The 10,271-nt window shown below is 42.1% G+C and overlaps 1 protein-coding gene across 1 annotated transcript in view; it reads right to left on the bottom strand.

Annotated features, from left to right (window-relative positions):
- The window catches only part of PPP4R1 (protein phosphatase 4 regulatory subunit 1), a 118,272-nt gene that overhangs the window by 19,056 nt on the left and 88,945 nt on the right, over nucleotides 1-10,271 (bottom strand). The window contains exons 10-11 of the mRNA XM_009284139.1: nucleotides 8,638-9,155; nucleotides 571-743 (exon numbers count right to left, since the gene is read on the bottom strand). Coding sequence (XP_009282414.1) covers nucleotides 571-743; nucleotides 8,638-9,155 — 691 coding nt within the window. The remainder of the gene's footprint in view (nucleotides 1-570; nucleotides 744-8,637; nucleotides 9,156-10,271) is intronic.

Here is a 10,271-nt window from a genome sequence, read left to right as displayed (position 1 = left end):
GCAGACCCCCCAGCTGGAGCCATGGCCTTTACCCTCAGACGAGTGCCCACCATTCTGCCTTGAGGGTCAGGTAGGATGAGTGCCCTTGACCTGTGCCCAGTTGCTGGGTTATGTGTACGCCAAGTCCCCCAGTTCGCCCGTGGAACGCCTCTCCTTCGAAGAGGTGCCCTCCCTGCGCACCCTCCCTCGCGAACTGCAGCGCCATGCCCTAGCTGACGTGCCACGCCCTGTTTGCCTGTCCTGTTGACAGCGCTCCTGGTGGCAGCGCTCCCTGGGGCTGCCTTTAGTGGGAATGGGGGGTGGCAGCCGTTACTCCTGGCCCTGCCCACGCCTCGTCAGCCGCCCTCATGAGAGCTGCCGGCTCCTGGCAGGTCTCTGCGCTCCCCTGTGGGTTCCCCGGCTCAGGAAACTCCCCTGTACGCCGCAATCCGCCATGGGACGCGCCTGCACTGGAGCTGATCGCCTCTGTGAGTGACCGCACAATTACCGCACAAACGCAAAATACAGCTCTATTACTGGAGCCCTGGAAATCCTAATGGGGTGGGAAAGAGTACAAAACTCACTTCTTACCTCAGTGTCACCAATTAAAGGCACAATATCACCCAGTATAGGTTTAAAATTTTGTTGGTCATTGATGGTTAGTTCAGTTTGTGAGTCTGTTTCCTTGCCGATGCTGGCCATTGTCTCTTCTTGAGGATCCAAACTGGATGCTCTGAGTGCAGCAGACAACACCTCCACTTGTGCTGCAGCATATGAAAGAGAAATACATGAGACTGAACTGCAATAAACTTTTAGCAAGTCCACAAATCAACTTTTAGACAGTGACTAATTAACTGAAGGATGGAGGAAGAACTACGGAGCAGGTACAAATTTAAGATTATTGACTGTTAGTAAATCCCAAACTGGGGACAACTAGCATAAAGTGTAGGAAAAGAGTGGAGTGTTAATCTGCCCTAGGATGCTCAACCACACTACAGTTCAGTGAAATTTGTCTGTAAAGCAAAAAAAAAAACACAACAAAAAACCACCCAGGAGTAAGAGCCTGTTGTTATGGCAGAATCCATTCTTTAAGAATCTTGGTACGTATTAATGGCGCAAATAGTCTTCAGGGCAGAACAGCACACGAATACTAGTTTACTGACTGGGTCTTTTGTGGGAGGTGGGAATAAGAGAGAGAAGGGGAAAGTAATTCAAATAAAAGGTGGAGAACAGGTTTATTCATACAGAAAGGATTTCGGTTCTGAGAGGCTGTCTCTCTCTAGATATATGGCCATTAGATTCTTAAATTTTTGTAGCAACTCTAAAGCAAGATCTATATAGGAAGATCCTAGACCCCAGTAACTGTCTTCTGCACAAGATGCTTTAGACTCCTTGCATCCTCCAAATGAATAATGAAGGTTGCACTGTTTGATGTCCTCTTATCCATCAAAAGCAAGCATTAGCACTTCACACTGCCATCCACTCTTTTGAGAAAAGATCCAGCAGTTCTGAGACTGCTCTACTTTCCATCCCTCCGCTTATTTCTAATTAAAAAAAGCTTTGTTGAGCAATGTTTCTTGGATATAGTCTGACCTAAGCAGATCAGGTATCAGAGGCAATCTTAACTGCAAGCGACACAGAATTCAGTGCAGACTGATCCACCCTGCCTCTCTCCTTCTTCACTTCTTTCCAAGAAGGTAAGGAAGGATAATCTCCTGACCCATTAAATTTACCCGGCCATCCAGAAGCTCTGCTCCTCACAAGCTTTGGCTTTTCCAAGGTTTCTTATATGCTCATTGTGAATTAAACACGAAACCATATGCTTGTTTTTAATCCCATGTTGCCATACTAAGTTACAGAATCTGAATTTCTCCCTCTAGCTTTTTTGATAGGGTTATTAACAAGAATTAGACAAAGAAAGTTGGACTCGATCTGTAGACAGAAGAAATAGATATGCAATACATCTGTTACAAGAAGCAAAATAATAACTCAGCACAATCTTAGCTAGCAAAAAATTGGAAAACACACTACAGATTCACTGGTTTCTACTCCTGCTCATCAGACTCTGTCTAAAGATAATTCTTTTCAATATGCAATGCTAGCTCTGTAACTGCGTCAAATTTCTGATAGAATAACTGAAAGATATTCTTGCTGTATTACTGTAATTCACCTCAACAGGAAAAACCACAGCAAGTTAGACTTAAAAACAAAACTAACAGCATACTAATACTTCCACTATAAAACGCATTATGTTAGAAAATACAGTTTCAACATATATCTATAATATATATTTTAATTTATACATAAATATATAAAATTTAGAAATTTAGAATAACTGAAAGATATTCTTGCTGTATTACTGTAATTCACCTCAACAGGAAAAACCACAGCAAGTTAGACTTAAAAACAAAACTAACAGCATACTAATACTTCCACTATAAAACGCATTATGTTAGAAAATACAGTTTCAACATATATCTATAATATATATTTTAATTTATACATAAATATATAAAATTTATAAATTTTACAGTACAATTTGTAAGATTAACAAAAGCTTGCTATGACTTCACTATTCAAGTATTACTTCACTGACAATAAACCTCTGTGCTTTAAGGCCCACAAGAATAAACAAGATCAAGGCTAGTAAATTCCTCCAAAACTTGAAAGTTAAATAAACCACCCCAAAAACCATGCAAAATAGGTGGCAGCTGCTAGGGCAAGAAATGCCTGTGAGATTTCCAGTTTATTCTCATTTAGCTAAATCAAACAAGAAAATTAAAAGGTATTATAGCCTGCTGCACATCAAGGAGACATTTTTCATGAAGACTTCTTTCACGAAGGACAACTTCATGAAAAATGTGCACTCCTCTCATTTTCACTTAAAAGTCAAGAAAGCTTACCCTGACTAGGTAACACATACTGCTTCAACACTGAACATGTATTTACTGAAAAATCCACACAGAGCTCCAAAGATTACTTCTAGTAACAAAAGTGAAGGTATCTACAGCAGTAATTGGCAATTTTCCAAGACATATTTCCCACTCATGCCCCACTGCCAGCCTGCACGCCTGGACCACCCTTGCTTAGGGGCTTAATGGGATGGAGACCACAGGTGTCCTGATTTCCTCTGCCTGCCCTAGAGGAGATAAGACACAAATGTGCATTTTCTCAGCTTCTTGTCAATTCTACAATCCCAAGACATGAGGATGAAGGGCTGGAGAGACCAAACTCCCAAGGATTTAATTGAATGGCAAGTGCCTTCTTTCTTTCTTTGAGTGCTTCTTCACAGGTCCTGTCACCAAGGACTGAAATGACCTGAAGTCTGTAAACATCTTAAGGTCCTAGCCAAAAAAAGAGCCAAACACAGTCACTATGGAAGGCTCCAGAATGGTGGAGCGCTTAATAAAGGAGGAAGAGAAAGAGAATGCATGTGTGAGTATGTGCATGTATGTGCACAGCTCTAGGTGGCTGCCTGGAAGATACTGAAACTTGAGACAGTATCCTAATGAGCTGTCTTCACCACCCCGGGCTCAGGTGCCAAGGCACATCCCCTCGTGATCCCATTACACACTGACACAGTCTAAGATCTGTGCTGACACCCTCCTGACTGAGGCGGCTGCCGCTCCTCCCCATCTCCCACAAAGAGCTTTCCTACAGGCATAAGACAGGCAATGTTTTCCAGAAAACCATTAAAAGTACAAGCAAAGGATAAGGCTCCCCTCTCACGCATGACAGAGAAATGCTTCAGAGCTCTTGGGAAGCAAGGTTTCGGGAGGAAGACTGGAAGAAAACCTGCTGCCTAACTAGGTTTCACAACTACCTTCCATAAAAATTGGAGTGTAAAGGTCAGTTTTGTGCATAACACAGAACTCATGTATTGCATTGGTAAGATAAAGTCAGTGTTCACTAGATCTTAAACCATCTGCTAATTAACTCTTTCTTCCTTTGACTTTTGCTTCAGGTGAAAAGTATTTTTCAGCAAGGAATTATTTACTCTCAGCTACTGTACCTGCATCCTAAAATAACTGGCACAACCTTTAAATTCAAAACCACATTTTACCTGGCCTTATTAAATTTCCTGGTCCTCAGGAGTTTCTGTCCTTTCAATATGCTTTATTGTTGTTTTCTGTCTCTCCTGATGTTTCACTAGAAGACACTGATATTTCTAAGTGGCACGCTCCCTTCTTTTTTCTGAAGGATTTGCCTTCCTTACCCTCACTTCTTACTCAGAGGCAAAAGCTGTGGGCTGCATCAATGGGTACAGAGATGCAAGTAATGAAAACATAAAAATAAGAGGAGTTTCTTCGCCACTTCCTCCTCACCTACTGTTCCATTAACAATACATTTTAGACTTTTATTGCAGGCAGCGCTAGTAACCTAACTTACAAACATAGTTTTTATAAGGGAATGGGATTAATTGACCCCACATTTGGGCTGGTTTATCCCTATTAGGTCTCCATTTGGCAAAGCAGCCTGTAACTGGCATAAGCCACAGCTAGCCCCAGTAACCTGCAAGTCAGGCTTTCTCTCTTCCCCCAAATAATATTGAGAAAAGCTGACATTACATGATTTAGCACTTTCTATGCAGAACATGAGGAGATAAATAAAGCTGAAGAAAGTGTCCCTGGAAAGAAAAATAAAGAAATAAAAACATCTGGGGAAAGAAAAGCAACCTCTGAAGTAAACAAGGATGGCAGCAGCCTCAGGGAACTGGAAAAAGGTGACCTGAATAGAGACCCTGTGATAATTTTAAAAGAGCTGGCATATTTCAGAGGAACATGCAGGTTTCCATCTCCCGGTTTGAAACCCTCAGGATGTCTGGCCAGTGGATTGGAAAGGTCCTATTAACAGGGATTACATACCACTGCTTAACTTTGCATAGCTTGTGTAGCTCTGCTAGCCAGTAGAGTTTGTTTGTGAGAAGACAGGCTGCCTTTATCTTGGTTGCTGACTGCTCAGCTACCTATTACACAGATTTATCACTTTGGCAACAAGCTAGTTCTGGAAAGAAAGCCTCAAGGTAAAGATTTTTGGGAGTGAGATTCAGTTAAAGCGGTTCACCCCTTAATAAGAATGAGATTACAAAAAAAAAAAACAAAACACACCAATGTTCTATAGCAGTTGCTGGTCACTGTTAAAAAAATTGTATTTGCTAGAGACCACATTAATCTCTGTGCCTGGGAGCAAAGATGTGAAGTTTGAAATGGAAACTGCTCTGGTGATAGGGAGGTGCACTACAGAAACACAGAAAACACAGTCAAGTTACAAACCTAAAAACCCCCAAAACAAACACACACACACAAAAAAACCCCACACAATGACAAACAGTTCATTTGGGAGGGAGGGGATAGGGGTACAAAGGTATAGTAGTTGCTGTGGATGCATATACAGCACAAAGCACAGGGAAAAAAAAAATAAAAAGAAAAAACTGTACTCCTCTGACTCAGAAAGAATCATTGCCAGTTGAACTCCAGTACCAAATCTCCACACCTGCCTCAGCTGTCAGGGACTGGCTCTGAAACCAACTAGCAAAATGGAAATCATCAACCTCCGCTGACTGTACCATGAAGGACATCACCTTATAACCATCACCAGTTATTCTGCAGAGTCAAACAATAAAAATTAAGTGTGATCTTAAGAACTTTCAAAAACCCTGTGCCAATGACCCTGGCCAATATGGTTCCACACAACAGGTATTAATTTTCTTCTTTTTTTAAGTTTAGAAAATATTCTCCAAAACAAAACATGTTAAGGAAAGGATGCTGAAGTTGCACAGTCAAGCACTGAGAGGTTAGGTACAGCCAGAGTTAAGGTCATCTGAACAAGTTAACCTTATTGACACATGCATAACATCATACACTAGAGTCTCATTCCCAAACTACTCTTTTGCTAACTCATTCCCACTTCATCTTCTGATGTCTCTAGGATGCTTGCCCCATTTGCTATAGAAACCAGAAGATGTGTACCTATGGGAGCTCTCCAGTATGGCAGGCCTCCACTTACCCACCACAGAGAACACAGCATCTTCCACTTGCAGCAATAAAGACACAAGCACAGCATGGAAGCAGGAATCCAGGACTTGGGTGACAGCAAACCAATGAAGAAAGTAAGTGCAAGAAAAAGGTCACAGGGATTTAAAAAGAAAGAGAGAGAGAAAGAAAAGGGGTGCGGGGAATTTCCCAGCTTGCTCAGTCTTTGCTGTCAAGAACCAGCCCACTCACAGTACTCCACTTGCAGCAATAAAGACACAAGCACAGCATGGAAGCAGGAATCCAGGACTTGGGTGACAGCAAACCAATGAAGAAAGTAAGTGCAAGAAAAAGGTCACAGGGATTTAAAAAGAAAGAGAGAGAGAAAGAAAAGGGGTGCGGGGAATTTCCCAGCTTGCTCAGTCTTTGCTGTCAAGAACCAGCCCACTCACAGTACAAGACTCAAAAATGTAATGGCTAGTCTTGTGGGGAGGGGGGCGGGGGGGGCGCGGGGGGGGCAGAGAAAGACATTAAGCACCGCTTGGGACCAGGGTTGTTTTGCCAAACACTTGTAAGCCACGTATACTGGAGACAAAGTTATCTGTGACATTAAGAAGTTTCATAAAATTTCTATGAAAATAACAAACTAAGACAACCTTTGGACTGAATATTTATACCATCAGTTTGCAACAACAGTTCTACATGGCAAAGATGGAAGCATTATTCCTGGTATTGCCATGAGCAAAGAGGCAGTCAGGGCTCTGGTCTTCTAGATCACCCCCCAAAGGGAGTCTACCTCCCTCTTGTCACAATTTATGGAGCGTAGGGTCCAAAACATAGGCACTAAATCAGCTACTCAGAGACTAAAGTCTGAATACCTACCACTTCTATGCGTGCTTTAGTGTTTCAGACAAGTATGCAAAATGAATACTATTCTATCAGTTTTGGTCTCAATTTCCTTATGCCTCAATGCACTTTGTGTAAAATTAAAATAGCAACATTACCAAATCAAAACAGGCATGTTGTTAAATTCCAGCTTCTGAAGCATTTAGACTGAATAATGAGAGTACAGGCAAGACGAAAAGACAAACAAGATTAAGGGGTGTTTCATGCCTACACAGCCTTGACCAAGTCAGAGGTACTGAACAGAATACAAAGGTGACTAAGTAAGACTACCCACACCCCTAACCCCCAAATTAGAAAAAATGGTACTAGTAACCTTAATTCTAATCTTTCCTAACTTGTGGGCAACTGGGAACCCATGGTGTTGACAACCCAGTAACAGTTTTCTTCTACTGAAATGCGCAAGTGCTAGTCAACAACTGCGCAGAAAACCTCTTGACACCCAGTCAAGAGAGCTACAAAAAAAAAACCTGCTCTGAAACAAGACATGAACACACACACGACAGAAACAACCCTGTAACACAGGACAATTCTGGATGTACAAATACATGCCTACATAAATCTTCATTAAAAGTGTTTAAGATATGTTCTGTAACTCAACAGAACAAGGTTTATAAAGCAAACCTACACAGCAGTGCAAGTTTTAACAGTGGACTTCAGAGATGGGTTATGTGAAGACTGAGATCATTAGCAAGGCTGAAATTTTTTTTCTTATCTCTTTCCTTAAAGAGAGAGTGCCCCAAGAACTCTTAAAGCAACAAAGTTCCATCTGCTGACTTCACAATAGATCAAATAGAAGCAGCCCAAAATGGATTTAAGAGAAGTTATTAGCATATCAACATACTAACAACAAAAAGAAGTTGAAAGCAGTATCAGTTTATTCTAAAATATTTTTCCCACTCCCAACTTGCCCCTCTTTTTCCTTCCTACTTTTTCTGGTATAGAGGCATGCTTTCCCCTAGGGATTCTTCAACTCCAGAATAACACGGCTTCTTCCTTAGTGGTACCTCTGGACTTTCCGACTGTGACGCTCAAGCTTGATGTGCCTTAGAATTTATTCAGCATATGAATACCAAGAGAAATGTATCTCCAGTAGGTATGTGTGAAATAGCCAAGTCATTTTAGCCCAGGAGGTATCTCTGAGGTGCTGCTCCACCAGTTGGTCGGTCATACTTATGAAACCCTTCTCCACCTTCAAGAGCTTTTAAAATGGAAGATGTGCGTTCATTTCAAGAATTCAGTTTGGATCAATTCTCAGTTTGACCCAACAAACTTGGGACACTTAAGCCGACAACATGAGACTGCAATAATAAAGACCTCGCAGAAAAATGGAGAAAACCAATTCATTAAAAATAAAATGGATAATGCATAAAATGAAAACCGTTTATCACATATCAATTGGGGGGGGGGAATCTTACTCTGCCTTCTTATTTTGCATGTATGCTAATTACAAATTAATTTCCTGATCAACAGCTTATGCCATTGAACCATCTATTCGATTATACTGTCAAAACAGGCAGTCAGAAGTTTATATTGCTAACTGTAAGTGTATTCAGTTTATGGAAGGAATCATACTACCTTTAAACACCTTTACAGAAATGCAAGTTCCCTTTTAGTTAATCATAAATTTTGACAATTAAATCAAAATGATACAATCTCTTTGAGGACTAGGAGAAAGTAGTACTTCCGATTTTTAAAACAACTGAAAGGTTAAAGCCCAAACAGCTAGAGCAACATATGCATATCTCCAAACACTATAAATGCTTCAGTATCTTTACTATACCTTTAACATCTGGATCATCTATATGGGGTTCCAAATTTTCTATCATTTCTTCCAATTCTTTCCTTGTTGCCATAGGAATGTTTGGAGACACTGGCATAGTGAGTTCCTGAATTTCTCTATCGAGTATTATCTCAGAAGTCTGCCGAAGCTCGAAGTCAATATCTATTTCAGGAAGTGGAGTCCTCCAGAAATGGAAAGAGTTGTATAATTCCTGCTCTGAAAGAGAGGTTTCCTGTGAATTCAGCCCAGCCTCCCGCAGACCCGCTGTACAGCAATGAGAACTTCGCTTGTCCTCGTCAGCCATTTCCCCACAAGATTCTGAAGACAAAGTGCAATGGAAGGATGACTCAGTCTGGAAATCACTTTCCCTCTGGGAGTTATTTGACACTGTATTTTGATCTTCCATGGCATTTTCAAGTTTTGTTGCAAAATCATCATTATCAACATGTGAAGACAGATCCTCTGTCCTGTTGTGCTCTTCCTCTGTTGTGACATCTTCTGTAGTCCTGACTTGTTCACTGTTGAGTGCCAAAGCAAACAAACATTTAAAAAACAAAATATACTTGTTACAAACAGATGCTCTTGAAAATTCACACACATGCTATCAGCTTGCTATTTATCAAACTAGATTTACTTACAGTACAGCAAAATAAATCATAGAATCACAGAATAGTTGAGGTTGGAAGGGACCTCTGGATGTCATCTGGGCCAAAACCTCTGCTGAAGCAGGGACACCCAGAACCAGTTGCTCAGGACTGTGTCCAGGTGGCTTTTGAATATTTCCAAGGATGGAGACTCCACAGCCTCCCCGGACAACCTGTGCCAGTGCTCGGTATCCTCACAGGCAAAAAAAGTGTTTCCTGATGTTCAGAGGGAACCTCCTGTGTTTCAGGTTGTGCCCATTGCCTCTGGTCCTGTCACTGGGCACCACTGGAAAGAGCCTGGCTCCATCCTCTTTCCACCCTCCCTTCAGGTATTTGTACGCATTGCTAAGAGCCCCCTGAGCCTTCTCTTCTCCAGGCTGAGCAGTCCCAGCTCTCTCAGCCTCTCCTCATAGGAGGGATGCTCCAGTCCCTTCATCATCTTCCTGGCCCTTCACTGGACTCTCTCCAGTATGTCCATGTCTCTCTTGTAGTGGGGAGCCCAGAACTGGACCCAGTGCTCCAGCTGTGGCCTCACCAGCGCTGAGCAGAGGGGAAGGATCACCTCCCTCAACCTGCTGGCAATACTCCTCCTAACGCAGCCGAGGATACCATTGGCCTTCTTTGCTGCAAGGGCACATTGCTGGCTCATGGTCAACCTGGTGTTCACCATGACCTTTTGTCCTGGTTTCAGCAGAGATAGAGTTAATTTCCTTCCTAGTAGCTGGTACAATGCTGTGTTTTGGATTTAGGAGGAAAACAAAGTTGATAACACACTGATGTTTTAGTTGTTGCTAGGTAATGCTTACACTAGCCAAGGACTTTTCAGTTTCCCATGCTCTACCAACTGAGAAGGCTAGAGGTGGGAGGGAGGCACAGCCAAACTGGCCAAAGGAACATTCCATACCACGTGACGTCATGCTCAGTACATAAACTGGGGAAAGCTGGCTAGGGGGCCGCTGCTCAGGGACTGGCTGGGCATCGGTCGGCGGG

This window comes from Aptenodytes forsteri, unplaced genomic scaffold (genome assembly GCF_000699145.1).
Source record: "Aptenodytes forsteri isolate BGI_AS27 unplaced genomic scaffold, ASM69914v1 Scaffold229, whole genome shotgun sequence".
In the NCBI taxonomy this organism is placed as follows: domain Eukaryota; kingdom Metazoa; phylum Chordata; class Aves; order Sphenisciformes; family Spheniscidae; genus Aptenodytes; species Aptenodytes forsteri.
The sequence above is the reverse complement of the archived record's forward strand: the minus strand, read 5'-3'. Positions and strand labels throughout refer to the sequence as shown.